This window comes from Portunus trituberculatus, chromosome 19, assembly GCF_017591435.1.
Source record: "Portunus trituberculatus isolate SZX2019 chromosome 19, ASM1759143v1, whole genome shotgun sequence".
In the NCBI taxonomy this organism is placed as follows: domain Eukaryota; kingdom Metazoa; phylum Arthropoda; class Malacostraca; order Decapoda; family Portunidae; genus Portunus; species Portunus trituberculatus.
Genome location: NC_059273.1, coordinates 18,760,159 through 18,777,756, shown reverse-complemented (window position 1 = coordinate 18,777,756; position 17,598 = coordinate 18,760,159). Strand labels below are relative to the sequence as shown.

At 39.8% G+C, this 17,598-nt stretch overlaps 2 protein-coding genes across 3 annotated transcripts; one reads left to right on the top strand and one right to left on the bottom strand.

The window, feature by feature from the left end:
• Positions 1 to 3,887: 3,887 nt before the first annotated feature.
• On the bottom strand, positions 3,888 to 9,845 carry LOC123506243 (probable small nuclear ribonucleoprotein Sm D1). The gene is made up of 4 exons (XM_045258170.1): positions 9,723 to 9,845; positions 6,753 to 6,829; positions 5,352 to 5,549; positions 3,888 to 4,493 (listed from the first exon to the last, which is right to left on the bottom strand). The coding sequence occupies exons 1-4, from the start codon at positions 9,734 to 9,736 to the stop codon at positions 4,402 to 4,404; spliced, it is 381 nt and encodes a 126-aa protein (XP_045114105.1). The 5' UTR covers positions 9,737 to 9,845; the 3' UTR covers positions 3,888 to 4,401.
• Positions 9,846 to 10,104: 259 nt separating this feature from the next.
• On the top strand, positions 10,105 to 17,420 carry LOC123506239 (RING-type E3 ubiquitin-protein ligase PPIL2-like). 2 transcript variants are annotated; one of them, XM_045258165.1, is made up of 12 exons: positions 10,105 to 10,392; positions 11,191 to 11,410; positions 12,093 to 12,236; positions 12,367 to 12,532; positions 12,747 to 12,895; positions 12,998 to 13,121; positions 13,374 to 13,522; positions 13,722 to 13,873; positions 14,381 to 14,570; positions 14,881 to 15,035; positions 15,514 to 15,604; positions 15,870 to 17,420. In XM_045258165.1, exons 1-11 carry the CDS (start codon positions 10,361 to 10,363, stop codon positions 15,593 to 15,595), a joined length of 1,563 nt encoding a protein of 520 aa, XP_045114100.1. In that variant the 5' UTR covers positions 10,105 to 10,360; the 3' UTR covers positions 15,596 to 15,604; positions 15,870 to 17,420. The 2 variants fall into 2 exon arrangements, with proteins under 2 accessions (XP_045114100.1, XP_045114099.1); XM_045258164.1 differs by having other exon boundaries at positions 15,514 to 15,623.
• Positions 17,421 to 17,598: the final 178 nt, after the last annotated feature.

Here is a 17,598-nt window from a genome sequence, read left to right as displayed (position 1 = left end):
TAGTTAGTTACCTAATTTTCAGAGATATGCTTGTCATCTACTTTGCTTCCTTGATTTTAGAAATTATCTTGACCAGTGACACTAGTCCTTTACTTTTCTTAATCCCTCTTAATTGAGCACTCCATGAACGTTCTCCCTTTTCCATGATATATTCAACCAACAAAATCATACTAAAACTAGTCATCAACTGCAAATACCATTAACAAATATTTTTAATCATAAGACAAACAAATGAATTATCAAGTTGAATATGTTGGGTAGGACTGAGTCGGGCAACATAGAGGGTGAAGAATAGGGTCAGTCGATAGCTGTTTGTAAGAAGACAGCTTTGGTGGCATTTATAGTTCACTAAGCTAGTAGAGGTGTGTGTACAGGTGTGTAAGAGAGGGTTAATGAAGGAGAGTAAGGTAATGAGGTGCACCAGGGAGACAAGTCACAGGTGGTAGAATGACTGTAAGGAGGTATGTTGAGCTGGCAGAGGTGGATGCTTCCAGATATCTTGGCTATACAATGGAGATGAATGGAGGATACACAGATTAAAGGTAGTGTGAAGGAAACATTTCTAAAAGGTGTTATGAACTATAAATAAACAGAGCCCTGAAGTATGGCAGTAGGTAGGGGACTACAAGCTATAGAGCTCTGTTCCAGACATAGGTAACTGTCCTTGCTGTGTGATTGATCCTTGTAAAGCAGTGGTTCCAGAACTTCTGCTGTACAAGTACTATTTGGAGGTCCCACTCAGTCCCTACATACTACCTGGTTCCAGAAAAATTCAATTCCAGCAAATATCAAATTATTCACAAGTAGAACACAAATGAACTAATGACAAGGAACACAGTTCAGTTTAATGGTAAGGATGTAACCCTTTCTTCTCTACCAGCTGATCAATGCCAGATTATCTGTTTAAGACAATAACCATTTTCTAAGAAATGAATTAGCTAATATAAATAAAAATGCATATGATCCTGATAGTACTCAAGTACCACCTGGAAGGCCTTTGCATACCAGTTTGGCAACCAGTGTTGTAAAGTGAGGGCAGGAGTACATTCTCTTCTCCATCAAAGACGGGGCCAAGGGCTACAAGAGTGGTGTGAGTGAATGTGAATGTGAAAGTGTGTCTTGTCTCAGCTCTTCTCCTTTTTGGAGAAGCACACAAAGTCTTGTTATTATGTATGTCAAGTAATCCATGTAAAAGGATTGGTTTGATTCTAATCTATTTAATTAAATCTGAGTAAATTATGATTTAAACCAAATAAAAAAAAACTGCATTGAAATTTATTTAAGTGTTATACTGACTAAAAACCATGATTTAAATCAAAATTAAATGTAAAGCAGTAATAATTATTTGAATATTATACCGAGTTAAAGAAAAATAATGTCAAAATTAAGTATACTATATTGAAAATTACTGAAGTTATATTGAGTAAAAAGAATCTAAATCTGAATTGAATATAATGTACTAAAAACTGTATGAGTTTTATATTGAGTATAAAAATAGTTACCCAAGATCAAAATTAGATATACTGTATCAAAAAATTATTGAAATCTAAATTAACACATTTTATTGAAAATTACGAGTTATACAGTGCAAGAGTAAAAAAAAATCATAATTTAATGTAGTACTCGGATCTTTTCCAGCGTAGTGAGCAGCTCTTCTGTCAGATCATTGCCCGCCTCCACATCCAGCAAGGCAAGGCTGGCTGTACCGTCATTGCGGCGGGGGTTCAGCAAGTCACACAGGTATTGTGCTCGGATCCTGTGCACCTCCTCTATGTCCACCTGGAAGAGGACACAGAACTCTTCCACTTCTTTGAACTTGTGCTTCACCAATAGTTTGGCCAGTCTTGCTTCAGGCACACCATCTACAATACTCTTCATCTTGATATTTTTTAATTTTGTATCAGGAGTGACTTCAGGCTCCAGAAACAAGACAGACTCAGGTCCCTCCCCTGCAGTGTCACCAGGGAGCTGCCTCGGGTCACACCAAGCTCCTATATTGTACTGAAGCCTGGGAAGGACACAGTTCTCATCAGACAGCTTCCTGAGCCTAGATCCTTGTGAAAAAGGAACTGTGCTAGTCTTCTACCTCCTGCAGTAGCTTCATGTCAAGGATAGGCAGCCCACCAGCATCCTATTTACTCAAGATGAGGCTACACACCACTGTCACAGTCTCTTGCTTGCTTAGCACTACCAGGTACCTGGCATTCAGTACAGGTGTGATACAGTGGCAGGCCGAGTATTAGGACATAGTCCAGGTAAGGGGCCACTAAGGGTCCTGCAGGCTAAAAGGACTTCACAGGTAAGGGGGCCCTTACTGGCACAGTACAGCCACAGCCTCCCATCACCACCCTCTACAGAGGACACCTCACCATTGTAAAGATCAAAGTTCTGCTCTGTCAGGGTGATGTCTGTTGCCAGTCTTGAGTGTCTTCACTCCTTAGTCTCAGGCCTTCACTCAGAGCAACATTGTCTATATTATTCAGACTGAAGATCTGGCCACAGGAGGTAACAAGTAACTCAGTGCAGCTGCCATCACCCATCTGAAAGCAGTGTCCTCTTTTTAATGGGAAGCTGGCTCATTATGAGCAATTTGTGTGAGGCCACACAGATGTGATGGATTCTGCCAGCAACTCCCACAATCAGGAACTCCTCTCATGGCATCCACAGCACCAGGCTAACTGCTTCCTCCAGAATGAGATGTAGTACCAGGGAGAAGTAATTCTCTTCTAACACAAACATCTGGTCTAAGGCCACTGCCACCTGGCCCCATCCTGCACTCGCACTCACCAGAGGCAAGCCCTCCAGCTGCTCACTTGGATTTTACATAGGGTTAACTCTGATAAGATATGACACTATTAGATTCCTTGTTCATTAAACACACACTACCGCAATTAGACAATCAACTAGTCTCAACAAACTACATATCTCACAAGGGGCCTCGGAGCTTTGTTTCCTTTCCCCTCAGAGTCGTCTTCACATATTAGCTGCACACTTGTTGCCAGTCCTCCTGCCACTCCATAGTGCATACAGGTTGGTTTGTCCTTTCCTTGTTCTTGTTTTTTAGGCATTTTCCCTCTATCTTTGTGTGCATTATTGGTTTTTCCCCTTTGTTCTTTTATTTTTCATCTACATAATCTTTTTTATAGTCTGTAAGGATTAACCTTTTTTGTTCTTACTTTTTTTTTACTGTATTATATTCCTGATGCCTTCTGCACAAGGGGAAATGTCATTTCTTTAATAAATCGAGTCCACCAGCGGTTTCCCAGTTTTCTTCTTTATCTACAAGTTCTACTATCATATATATATATATATATATATATATATATATATATATATATATATATATATATATATATATATATATATATATATAAAGGAAGAAGGAAGATGTGAACCAGTTGCACAAGAAAAGTAGGACTACACTACACTTGTTCTGTGTTGGTCCTGAAGCAAACAAAAATAATAAAAAAGTTTTTTGTTAATAACAATAAATGTAATTATTAAGTTTCACGAGTAATTCTCTAACACAAAGTGAGCAAGTTTCTTAAACATGACAGATCTAATTGAACTACTTGAGATTCTTGTGTGAAATACTCATCTAACATTAGCCAAGTGTAATACAAGCAAATGGCTACATAAGACTGAACCAAATATTCACTGCAAACAGTTAAGGATTAATGCAAAAATATATAAAAAAAATAAAAATAAATTTAAATTAAAAAAACTTTAATTCAAATGAGTTAATTTTAAAAAGTAAATAATAATAAAAAAAAAAAAAAAAAAAAAAATTGTGCCGTCATGAAATCTTGGTCACAAGGTTAGTCTTCACACCAACCTTTAATTTTCTAAACAAGTTCAAAGCAAGCAGGTTGAAAAGCACAAGGACATAAAAGAAAAAAATATTTATTAATCATGCTGAAATGCAGCATGTGGCTGATATACACTGCTCTTCAAACCAGCCTGCACTAGTCACATGTTACAAAAAGTACAAGAAAACTAAAATTCTGACTTCTAGAGAAAAAAAATTAAAAGAGAGAGAGAGAGAGAGAGAGAGAGAGAGAGAGAGAGAGAGAGAGAGAGAGAGAGAGAGAGAGAGAGAGAGAGAGAGAGAGAGAGAGAGAATCATAAACCTGTCTCTAACATACATACATACATACATACCTACAGTATATCAAAGAAAGTGGAAAAGTAAACCTCCCCAGACAGGCTGAAGACAACAGGGAACTAAGACAAAAGTAGAAGAAAATCTGTGGAACGGGAAACTGTCTTTACAGGAGAGAAACTTCCCTTACTCGCTCCTTGTCCCACAGTTCCCTCCTTTGTACTGGGGTGAGTTGCTGCTGCTGCTGCTGTTTCTGTTGTTGTTGTTGTCGTTCTTCCTTAGCAGGACAGCAGAGGAGATCAGCGGCGTGGCGGTCCACCTCGCCCCCTGCCTCTCGGCCCACCACGACCCCTGCCGCGCCCACCTCGCCCTCGTCCTCGCCCTCCCACACCTGCAAAATGAGTCAAGGAAATGTCATGTGGTGATAGCTCCGGTTATGAGAAAACGTGACTCATAATACAAGAAACAACAAATTTTTACACTGGCTGAACAACCTCACACCACAAGATATACCTGGTGTCTTGGTGGTAGTGTGCATAACTTATCCTCTTGTACTATTACTATGACTGCTCTTTTGGTGAGAAACTATTACACAGACAATAAAGTACAAATGTTAAGTATTGTTTCATCATCTGTTCAGACAGTTTCCTACAGCTGACCACCATTTATATATGAGAGAGAGAGAGAGAGAGAGAGAGAGAGAGAGAGAGAGAGAGAGAGAGAGAGAGAGAGAGAGAGAGAGAGAGAGAGAGAGAGAGAGAGAGAGAGAGAAGCCACCAGAGACCATCAGGCCTCCACAAGGCAATCACTCTAAGAACATACCTACCTAATTCCACCTATTATCACCATCCATATATCCGTCTAATTTTCAAAGCTCCCTAATGGTTCAGCACTAACAGCCTGCTTACTGAGTCTGTTACATTCATCTACCACTTTATTGAAGAACCAGTTCCTTTCCGTCACTCTCTTAAACCTAAATTTCTGAAGTTTGAACTCATTATTTCTGGTTCTATCCCAGCTACTGAACCTAAGAAATTTGTTCTTGTCTCCTTTGTTATAAATCCTATGCCACATTACTACTTTTATTTATTTATCATTTCAAAAACAGAAGTTAGTCATTATTTCCTCATAAAACAAACTCAGATGTATTATGAATCATCTCTTTCCCCCCCCCCACTCTGGGCAAGGATCAAGAGTCAACATTTGCACCGATACAACACACACACACACACCCGGCGCCACTCCTCACCTCTGCCACGGTCAGCGCGTCCCTTCCTTGCCCTGGGTCCATCGTCAATGAGCAGGTTCTCCAGCGGCAGGGACTCTGGCAGGATGAAGTAGCGGATGTTGTTGCCACGGATGGTGAGAGTGTCGTAGCTCACCGGGTCGTGATTCTTGAGGGTCATCTTCACACTCTTGAGGTGAGTGTTCATGGCCACGTCCACACCTTCTCACCACAGTGGGATGGACCAGATGGCAGCACAGGGAGATAAGAACATAAGACAAGTGAGGGATGCTGCATCAACCCATCACACCTACACATGCCTGACCCTTGAAGAATATAAGAAATTGTATTACCTTCAGTACGGCCACATCAGGAAATAGTGCTATACAAACTTACAATTCACTTTAACCTATTTACATCCATTTTCACACCTCAGCACCACAGCAAGATGGGTGGAACAGCAACACAGGGAAATATCTGTATTACCTTCAGTACAGCCACATCAGGAAATAGTTTTATATCCTAGCAACACAATTCTTTTTAATCTAGTTCCGTCCATATAAATACCTTCCCAGCACTGCAAAGGGCTAGGTGAGAAGGCAGATCATAATACCTTCAGTACAGCAATGTCAACAACCTAATAACAATTCACTTTAACCTATTTGCATTAATTTCCACACCTCACCACCACAGGGAGATGGCACCACAAGAAGACAATCATAATACCTTCAATACAGCAATGTTAGGAAATACTAATACTTTACAACCTAATAACAATTCACTTTAACCTAATTTGCACTCATTTCCACACCTCAGCACCACAGGGAGACAATCACATTACCTTCAGTACAGCCACATCAGGAAATGATGCTTTACAACCTAGTAATACAATTCTTTTTAATTTAATGCCATCATCTTTATCTTTGCTCCATTTCACCAAGTCTACATATTTTTTTCCTATATTCGATATCTGTTATAAAAAATGTAATCCTTATAGTAGCACTGGGAAAAAAAAAAAATCACCATAAAAATAACAAAATAAGAAATGCATTACTCTTAACAATCATCACAAAGAAAAATAAATAAATAAATAAAGGATCTCTAACCCAACACACCACAAATCAAGTACACATAACCAAATGGCAGCAGACACTAACTTCTTCAATACTGGGACACATTTTTACCTTGAGATTTGTGTACAATTAGACCATTTTATTGACATTAGGAAGGGTCTATGCAAGTCAGAAGATTAATGCCCAGTCTTCACTATTTTAATCCCACATATAAGTTCTGAAGCTGTATATCACCAAATAGTAATCAATATGGAAACACGTCACGGTACTCAAGGGGTTAAAACTCATACAACAATGATTTACCATAATATCTGTACAGCAACAGCAACCACCACCACCACCAGTCACCCACCTGTTATGGTGCCCTGTACTTGTGTGCCATTCTTCAGTTCAATGGTGACTGTCTCATGGCTCAACTTCATAAGAAACCTGAGGAGAGACAAGACTCGTAAAACACAACACTCAGGTATTGAGGGGAAAAGACTCTTACTCATCAAGTAATACTGTGCAGCTCCTCTCACTCACTCACTCACTCAATCACTGTCTGTCTGTCTCCTCTCCTCTCCTCTCCTCTCCTTTCCTCTCCCTCTCTCCCTCAATGTTAAGATATTATCTGCCTTGGGAGTAGCAGTGTAACTGTAGGAAACATTAGACCATTGTTGAATAAAAATAATGAAATAATTCCTAGAACAAGTACAGTATCTGGCCTTACTCAATGTGTTATGTATGAACAATGCCTTCATCTTTATTAGGTAGTTTGTGGAAGTGTTGATGTGTTGGTGTGAATTGTTTACTGGAGTCAGTGTCTTTACATTGCATTACTTTGACAACTCCAAAGATTATGTACAATACGTCATGTCTTTATATCTTTATTTTAACTGATGAAGCTGTGCACATAATGGAATCAGTGGTTCACTACATCTGTTGTGTGTTCCCTTCACTGTCATGAGTACTTCCCAATATTCTATGCCATGGCTTTCAATGTCTAGTTCTTCGAACAATTTTCAGATGTGGGTCATAGTGTTTTTTCTTTTCTGGCAAGACATGTAGTGAATTAACTGGTGTTTTATATCACTTCCGTCACTAATAAAGAGTTTTCTAGTTATGACACTTTTCAACTTATGCCCACTTTTCATCCACAATTAATCTTGAAAGAACTGTGAGAAATTGAGGCTTTTGGATGGAGGGGCATTAATGCAACTTCTGATTACTAATATTTGGAGTGCCTAAGGGGTACAGCACCCCTCCAACAAGGTTGTAATATAATGTTGGGTTGGGTTTGTAACCCTTAATTGTTGGCAGCGCTGTTCACGCTCGCAGCAGTTGCTGCCGCCACCATCAAAGGTGTAACTTATGTATTTCCAAGATTTATTTATGTGAGTGTGATTCCCGATCTCTTCTGCAACGCACATTACTCGCTTTAATGCTTCCCTGCCTAAAACCCCAATTTCCCTCAGGTCCCCAAATATTGTTGTGGATGAGAGGTGGGCATGAGTTAAAAAGAAGTCATAACTTGAAAACTATCCCTTAGCAATGAAAATAATATGAAACACCAATCAATTCACTTCACGTCTCATCAGAAAAAACAAGACCCACATCAGAAAATTGTTGGACGAGTGAAACTACAAACTGAATGACAATTTTGATAATTTAGTAATTTCTAAACTTTTTTGTTCTATTTGAATCAAATTTTTATTTACTTAGTGCAATGCCTGTATTAACTTCATTCATTGTAATACAAGTAAAAAACTGTCTCCCTAAACAGTGCTGAGATATAAATACAAGAAAACACATCATTTCACGTCACGTCAACACAGAGGGGAGGGCCATGGGAGGGGGTGAGGGTATCCTGGGAGCAGAGACGGGCATGGGGTGAGGTAGTTTGGTGACCACTGCTTACACCCTCACAGTCACTAGCAGGTGCATATGTGCAAAACCCGCCCAACTTGGTAACATTGAGACAGAAAATCATCAATACAAACAATGGCAACTCACACAGCAGCCAGCAGACCCAGCCAGGAGTAACAGTAGTAAACATCCACCACACTCAGACCCCCAAGGTAAAAAAAAAAAATATATAAATAAAAGATACAAGCAAAATACCACACAGGGACCAACACACAACAAAACCTGATCTCGAACCACACACGACATGAACTGGTGTGCCTGCAGACCTGGCCCCTTCTCCTATTAATCCCTTTTTCCTTATGTCTAACAAGCTTGGGGACCTCATGGGAAAGCAGGATTTTAGGATGGGGAAACGAAACCTAACCTAACCTAAATTCTGTCCTGAAGTTATTATTCATTTCCAATAGAGTAAACCGGGGTTAGAAATGCTCATAGACCTAACCTAACCTTAAATCTGTCCTGAAGTTATTATTCATTTCCAACAGAGTAAAATGTGGTTAGTAATGCTTGAAGACCTAACCTAACCTCAATTGTCCTGAAGCTATTATTCATTTCTGATTGAATAAAAAGGGGTTAGAAATGCCCATAGACCTAACCTAACCTTAAATCTGTCCTGAAGTTATTATTCACTTCCGATAGAGTAAAATGGGGCTTGAAATGCTCGTAGAAGTGTGATGTAGACCGTGAGAAAGTGTATAACAACGTGTGGTCCATTGGTTGAAACTGCAATAATACCGGAAAAAAATATATATGATAGGGCATATTAGTAGAAACTGCAATAATTACCGGAAAAAGGAAATATTATAAGATAGGGTATATTGGTTGAAACTGCAATAATACCGGAAAAAAATATATAACACAGGGTATATTGGTTAACACTGCAAATTTACCACTGTCCTATCTCACCGCTGAGGGCCAACCTGGTGCGTTAACACAAACACAAGACAAACGATAAATAAAAACGAAAAATGATAAATGGCGCCAAAAACAATCATCTCATCTCTATAGTAAACAAAATCGTAGACTTTCATAAACCAGCAACTGATCCTCCTTCGGGCCCAGAGTTTATTGCCATCATTGTCTTTCATCACTAAGCGGCCCGGGGAGATAGGAGGGAGAGAAGGGAGGGAGATAAGAGAAGCGAGTGGGGAGAAAAATGAAATGGAGAGATGCTGGATAGGGAGGATATAATAGGTAGAGCAGTGTAAGAAGATGAAAATATATATGAGATAAGAGTATAAAAAGTCACTCCATTGGAATATAAAAGCACGAATAACACAGAAATCGTTACCATGGGCACCTCTACGCCGGCCCTTATATTTCATGAAGTACGCCTATTTACACCTTCTACGTGCCTCTATCCGCCTTTTAACTCCTCTGCCTGCCCTCCTGACGGCGTGCATGGGTCACTCACCTTACGAGCTTCATGATGGAGGCGGATATATTCCAAATACAAAAAAGCTTCAGGAGAGACGCCGAAACGTTCCCTTCAAAACATGTCGACTTGTGTCCGTAAATTTCAAAGTACACAGAAAATATTTACTGATTGATATTTCGTGTTTTTCTTTGCCAAAACTATTTATTACTATTTTTATGCTTTGAATATTGATGTTTGAGAATTTTTAAGTATTAACTAGTAAAGTGATTTGTTGATTTATTCTCTCTCACATCTGGAGAAAAAAAAATGGATATATATAATTAAATAAACAAAAAAACTGAGACAGAATAAATAAACTTAACTAATAAAATTGTGCAAAGAAACAATAAACTAAATACCCAATCAAAATAATAACGTAAATATGAATGCTGTTTGTTTACTTTCCTTACTGTGACTTCTTGTGGTTATAGAGTAAAAATTTTAATATCCTTTAGGGAACCCAGACAGTAAGGAGTGCATGAGGGAGTGGAGTTTTAAGGACTACACTACTCTGCTCTGAAGGGAAGGCTGCAGGAGTGGCGGAGCTTGCTAGGGCCAGGCTGAGTACTCGTGGTGGGGAGTGGAGGCAGTGACAATCTGACACACACGCATACGCACACACACAAGCCGCCACCATGGGGAAGCGACAGCACCAGAAGGATAAAATGTAAGTGGTTATTGATGAGTGGTATTAAGTAGAGAGGGAGAGATTTTTGGAAGGGGGGCGGTGTCAATTTTGTACCATTCTGCAACACCATCTCTGACCATTATGACCTTTATGAACGATTATCTCAACTTTTATTACACACTTGAACCTTGATCGTCCTTCACTCCAACTCTCAAGGTCCGGTGTGGGTTGGTAATGGAACAAGTCTAGGGTCGTTCAGTAACTTAAACACCATACTAACTTGTTACCTGGTGGAAATATTAACCCCATCAGTACTGAAACGTATATTTATTCTAAGTTTTATGTATGATAAGACGATTTTATTGACATTAGCAAGGGTCTATGGAGGAGGTCAGATGATTAATGGTGAGTCTTCCCTACTTTAATCCCCACCATAAGTTTCTGAAACGTATAAAATCACCAAATAGTAAGCAGAATGAACATGGAAACATCATGCTACTGAAGAGGTTAAGACGTACATTAAGACTAAGGTTGTGTCAAATGGTTCGCTGCAGATCACCATTCTGGAAATCACACTAAAGTCACCGCCATGATTTTATAATAATAATGATAGTAATAAGTACAAATACCTATCTTTTTCTCAGAGTTGCACTGAAATGGATAAATTCCTTATTGTTTTTTTCTTTCTTTTTTACTTATTTTTTTCTGTAAGGGGGGCAAAAAAAATATGGTCAAACAAATAGGCCCACTGAGATGCCAATCCCTAGTCAGGGTCGAGAGAGTAAGTTAAAAGAATATGATGAATGCCTTAGGACAAGCACAGCCTTCCTGTTGCAGGTATCTGACCAGCACTGAGTGGTCGACGCTGTACGGCGGGTACAAGGCCTCCTCCCACACCGGGGCCAAGGCTCAGTTCCGGCGGCTGCCCCTCACCCACTGTGTCCTCTCCCTGCAGCCCTTCAAGCACCCCTACATTGACCCCCTGGGCAATGTGTATGACCTGGAGGCCATCCTGCCCTTCCTCAAGAAATTCAAAGTGAACCCCGTCACTGGCAAGGTAACGGCAACTGTTCCTGCATTACACCCTCACCACATGTAAGGAATGTCAGCCTTCTAATTACTCGAAAACCCTCAACTGTACACAGTTAATATCAATAAATAAGTGACTCTGTGGAGAACATTGTGAGATTATAACTAACATCTTTCCAGTTTAAACCCATTTTTATATATGATCCCCATTTTGTATGAGCTGTTTCCATCCATTTCAATCTTGTGCTTTGTTCTCTTAAATTTCCTTCTCTCTCAGATCCTCTCTCACACAGTCTTTCCATCTCTTTCTCAGTTTTCCCCTTCTTCTTCTATCTTAAACCAGCGCCTGCTGTCCAACATGATCCTTGTCCCTTCTCAATAAATGTCCAAAACCATCTCAGTCTCCCTTCCTGTATCTTTTTTGATATTCCTATTATTTTTGTTGTCCCTCTTATATAATGATTCCTAATTATAACTAGCATAAGAAATAGTTATTCCATTCATAAGCCACATATCATTTTTCACTTTATTTCACCTTCACTTCTCAGAGAGCTGGCAAGGAACTCTAGCAAGTTTCAGAAATATCATTGCTGCTGAGTTGCTGTTTTCTCACAAGATTTGTACCATTTTTATGTTGGCATCAGGACCTTTCAAGAAGTTTTTTTCCTTCAGAATTTTAACTCAGTACTTTGTGTTGACATTGTTTGCAGCCACTGAGTGAGAAGCAGCTGATCAAAGTGACCTTCCACCGCGCTGCCACAGGGGAGTACCACTGCCCAGTACTCTTCAAGCCCTTCACCAACACCACACACATCGTCGTTAATAAGATCTCCGGCAATGTGTTCTCCTATGAGGTAATATTGACCATGAGGAGTTGTTGGGAAGGTGCAGGTGTGAGTGGTGCTTTGGGCAATATGACACACTTTCCTTAACACAACACTCCTCACCACCTTCAATATTTAGCCATGTTTTGTTACATCACAGGCAGTAGACCAGCTCAACATTAAGGTCAACAACTGGCGTGATCTGCTCACAGATGAACCCTTCAACCGTGCTGACTTGGTGGTCATCCAGTGCACTGATGACCTCTCCAAGTTCAATATCAGCCAATTCCACCATGTCAAGCACAACCTCAAGATTGAAGATGAGGGTGAGTCTGCCAGTCTAGTTCCATGTGGTGTTGCTGTAGCTGACACTTACCCATTAGAAAGGGAGCAAGGGTGGTGGGATGGCCAAACTTTGTTTAGAAAGTGGAGTCATGATGAAGCTTAGTGTAATTAGTGAAGATAGCTGCCAGTCAATGGATAGGTAATCATCTAGCCAAAAACTTTCCTGCACTTTCATTTTTCCCTCCATCCTTACAGAGACAGTGAAGGCACGGACTGATGCCTCCATGCGACTCAAGAGTGTTTCTCAGGACACACAACAGATCCTGGAGGAATTTAACCGCACCTACAAAGAAGAGGAAAAGGAGGACGAGCCAGGAGAGAGGGTAGCTGACAGGTTCAATGCGGTAAGTGGTGGGAGAGTGACATGTGTACCTCCTGCTTGATTCGTGATGCTATTAAGGAGAAACACTCACCTGTCACCGCCTCTGATGAACCGATCTTCACAGGCACACTACTCACAAGGGAAGGTGTCAGCCAGCTTCACCTCTACTTCAGTGGACGTGGAGACAACCCAGGTGGCGGCAGTGCTGGAGGACGATGTGGTGAGGTACCAGCGTGTCAAAAAGAAAGGTGTGTTTGCATGTTGTATTGCTCTAGCGTTATTCTGTATTTCTGGGAGTTTAACATTTACAGCATTTAGAAGGACCCTGCTGTGTGATAAGCTGCAAGCCATGAGTACTGCTATTGTAGAAGAATGTATACTTGTCATCATACCAATACATCTGTGGAATGGTTTGCATGTATACATTCCTCTACAATACCAGTACTCATGTCCCTGAAGAATAATCCCACCGTGTCCCTTGCCCCTCCTCCGCCTGGCAGGCTATGTGTCCCTCAAGACCAGCCAGGGCACACTGAACCTGGAGGTGTATTGTGACACGGTGCAGAAAGCCTCAGAGAACTTCATCCGCCTGTGTGACCGAGGATACTACAACGGCACCAAGTTTCACCGTTCCATCCGGCACTTCATGGTGAGGCTCTGTTAAAATTAGGGGGATGAGTGTGTTCCCTTGTGGCTGGCAATGGAGAGGAGAGCAGAGGGAAACATGCAAGTAACATTACTTTGAAAGAACTGATAGAGATTTCAATTTTGACTGGAGCTATGAAAACTAACTTTGCTCTTCCTTCACCATCATTTCCAAGATTATTATTAGAAGTTTTATGTTGCAGATCCAGGGAGGAGATCCTGAAGGCACTGGGAATGGGGGAGAATCCATCTGGGGAAAGCCATTTAAAGACGAATTCCGCCCGAACTTATCCCACAAGGGGCGAGGAGTGCTGTCCATGGCCAACTCAGGACCAAACACCAACAAGAGTCAGTTGTGAGTTGCTACATTGTTAGGCCACTGTAGGATGACTGCCGAGGGACGTGAGGCTCAAGTAATAACAGTAATACATTCAAGTGTGATATCAGTGCATGGCTGTGTCAGTCTAAGAGGGGGATGTTTCAAGACTTTTTTTTTTTTTTTTTTTTTTTTTTTTATTTTGGTGGGATGGGGGGAGGAGGAGTTAAATCTCTTAGACCTGCAAGGGGATTCGCAACTTAGTGTTTTTTTTTTTTTTTTTTTTCTTCCAGTTTTTCCCTCTTACATAAAGAAGTAAATAAATAAACTCGTGCTTTATGAGTATTGTGACTAAGTACATATTAGGCCTAAGAGTGTTCCCTGCACCTGAATTGGAATTTATTTTGTCTACTCACACAATGGAATTCCTGTTTTGATAATTTTTGTACTAATTTCCCAGGGAACCATAATTTCTGTAAATAGTAATAAAAAGTTAAAATAAAAAGAAACAGCAAAGTGGATGTTATTTTTCTACTTCTTCCACAGTTTCATCACATATCGGTCGTGCCCTCACCTGGACATCAAGCACACCATCTTTGGGCGGGTGGTGGGCGGCCTGACCACCCTCTCTGCCATGGAAGCAATCGAGACAGACAACAAGGACTGCCCCATTGAGGACATCAGGATAGAGGAGGCTGTTGTGTTTGTGGACCCTTTCAAGGAAGCTGACAAACAGGTAGCTTGTTCATCACTCAGTTGTTATGATAGTGAAAGTTAATTGGTGTTTGTTATGACTGGATATGATAAGTGAAAACCGTGCTATCCATCACTTGAAAAAACATTCAACCGCCAAAAGAGGATACTATAGTGTTTTAGATATTATAATGTATATAATTCCGTATTGTTATGGATGGAGGAATAGAATTGTGATATAAAGTTTAGATCAAATAAAACCAGAGAGAGATACATAATGCTTAGATGAAGAGTGCTTGCTGGAAAAAAAAATGCCTTTGTGTACAATATATGGTTATTTCTCTCCTCAACAGCTGGAGGAGGAGAGGCGTGTAGAGGCTGAGAAGAGAAAGGCTGAGCAAGAGGAACTGAAGAACCAAAAGAGACCCAAACTCAAGGATGACGGAAAACCTAAAGTGTTCCGTTCAGGAGTGGGAAAGTTCCTGGACCTGGCTTCTTCCTCTGTGACGTGAGTGTGGTGCCGTGAGGGACTTGTCTGACCAGAGGCAGGAGATGAACAAGTACCAAAATCATATCCCTTGGAAGTTTGAATTCTTTGAGTATTTCCTTATGAGAGAGAGAGATTACAGCTTGTGAAAGTAAAGACGATAGCTTTGTTCTTTATGCTTCATATCACATTATTTGGTTGCTGACAGCCACTTATGTTGCTAAATTATCTTAATTATCTTCATTATGAGTTATGGCCAGCTACCTCTGTCTGACACCTGGTCACCATTTACTGTTTTTCCTCTCTCTCTCTTTCTCTTCTAAGTTGAGCAAAATCCTTGTTGGCATTTTTTAAGTCTACAGTGTGGTACACATACAGCCTCACATTCCTGTGACTGAAAGCATTCCAGTCCAGACAGATGCCTTTTTTTTTACCTTAGTGTACTCAAAACCATTCCTTGGTAACAGTCTTGATATTAACTAAGTGTATGTATTTACAGAAAGGAAGAACTTACCACACAACAACAGAAGAAAAAGAAATCAGATGGAACATACAACTTTAGTGACTTCAGCATTTTTTGAGACAAAGTGGTTGGTCATCACTTACCTAGTAAGATTTGTCATTTTTAAGAGAAGGGGGAAGTTATTAAAGAACAACTTAATTAGTCTAAAAATTATGAACTTAATGATGTTATTCCTTCTATTGATACAAAGTGTTGCATTCACATTGCAACTAAACTGGTCTCATTAAGTGTGTGCACCACTGCAAAATGAAAAGTTTAGCTTCTCTTTTGCAGCGTATGGTTTGCATTTTTTTTTTTTTTTTTTTTTCCTCTCTCAACTGTTTCTTTTGCAGAGCAACAAAATGACATCCCATTCCATCCCAGCCAAGTTCAATGGTTGCTTTGCACACCTTCAAGCCAGTGGATGGTCAGTAAGGAGTGGCCAGCAGCCAGCTAGTGGGTGGTGACAACAAAGTACTTCATGATGTCAGCTGAGAGCAGAGCACCTGGTGGACAACAGTTAAAGACTGCAAGTAACCTTATTTAAAGGTTGATCATTTGGTTGAGTCTTGCAGGGGTTAAGAAAATATTAGATAAATAATCACATTTTGTATTGTGCTAATCCTGACACTGGTCTACAGTCTACAGTAACATGTTAAATTATAAAAAAAATTTCTATGTCCTACGTTACGTCAAAATGGCACAGGGTGCCATTATCATATATGACACGTAGCTTTATGCTCCGTGGTTCAGACAAAAGCCACAATCAACTTGATTGGGAAAATATTCTAGGCCTTTTTATGTCAAAATTTGTACAGGTTTTTACCAACATCTCTGCTACTGTAAAAAATGCCTTTTTTACAAGAATAATCAACATCAGCTGCTTCAAAGAGTTTTGAACACAAGTTTTGTTTGGAATAAATAACATATTCCTTTAGTACGAAAATTGAGATATAGAAAGAATACCCAGAAGAAAGAAAAGGTGGAAAAATTGTTATTCTGAGTGTCAGCCCTGACTCCGCATCACTAGGGCTGAGGGCAGAGACAGAGGCCAGCCTGCATTACATTCTCCATGTGAAGAGTGAGAACAAGAAGTTTTTGTTAACATTGTGAAATGCCAGGTGTAAAAGCAATATAAACTTTTCATGTAACATTAATGTGATTGTACAAATCTTCAAGTTCCTTATTGGAAACATAATTAAATAAGATCTAGACAGAGTACTTCTCAGGTGAGCCAGTGAGAGTGTAACATTAGCCATCACTGACAAACACTGGGCTGGGATGAGGCTGCCGTGTCCCAGTGACCTGCAGTGCCTCGGGAGACGACCAAGCCGCAGATCAAGAAATGTTTTAGGAGGAGGATAAAACTACATTTTCGGTAATATTAATAGTGATTATAGTTTTTTACAAAATCTATAATACCATTTCTAATGATTCAGTAATCAAATAATTCTAAAAAGATTTACAAAAAAATTCCTGAAGTTACACACCATGAAAAAGTTGCTGTAACAGCATCAATAATATATAATGGCCGGGGACCAACTACTATCCTTGTGTGGTGACAATGAACCAAGAACACAGACAGCAGCCAAAAATATATAAAGAAGCCCTCATGCCTTAGTAGTTGGTCCCCAGTTTGTACTTCTGGTGTGATACATTAATGACTACACAAAGAAGTATAAGAAAGGAAGAGTATTATGGTGGGTGCAAAGATGAGGTTCATTTTTTTTTTTTTAGTAAACTGCAAATATTTTTGTGAATGTCAACAAGAAACTATACTACAGTTGATGAGATGAGTGTATGTTGCTAGCCTTACATAACTTGACAGCACATTTGACAAAAGGTAAAATTTCCAGATGAGTGTTCTATGTAAAAAGAGATTTTGTATAAATATCTAAATAGAAGAAGTTGAAGATTTTTATCCTTGCTAAAAGATTAACAATTATTGTCTTGAATGTAAGCTGAACAGAAGTTTAGTGTAACTTTCTTTTTTGAAAAATTACACAAGTTTATACTGCAGTTCAAATTTGTACCTTGTTTTAAAGAAGAGAATGAAAATATCCCAATGACCTACAGACTTGA

Coding starts and splice junctions, on each gene's coding strand:
- LOC123506243 (XM_045258170.1), bottom strand. Junction 5,550..6,752: donor AGTACAGGGCACCATAACAG/GTGGGTGACTGG, acceptor TGTGGTGAGAAG/GTGTGGACGTGGCCATGAAC. Junction 4,494..5,351: donor ACGCGCTGACCGTGGCAGAG/GTGAGGAGTGGC, acceptor CTCATTTTGCAG/GTGTGGGAGGGCGAGGACGA.
- LOC123506239 (XM_045258165.1), top strand. CDS start 10,361: ATGGGGAAGCGACAGCACCAGAAGGATAAAAT. Junction 11,411..12,092: donor TGAACCCCGTCACTGGCAAG/GTAACGGCAACT, acceptor CATTGTTTGCAG/CCACTGAGTGAGAAGCAGCT. Junction 12,896..12,997: donor TAGCTGACAGGTTCAATGCG/GTAAGTGGTGGG, acceptor CGATCTTCACAG/GCACACTACTCACAAGGGAA.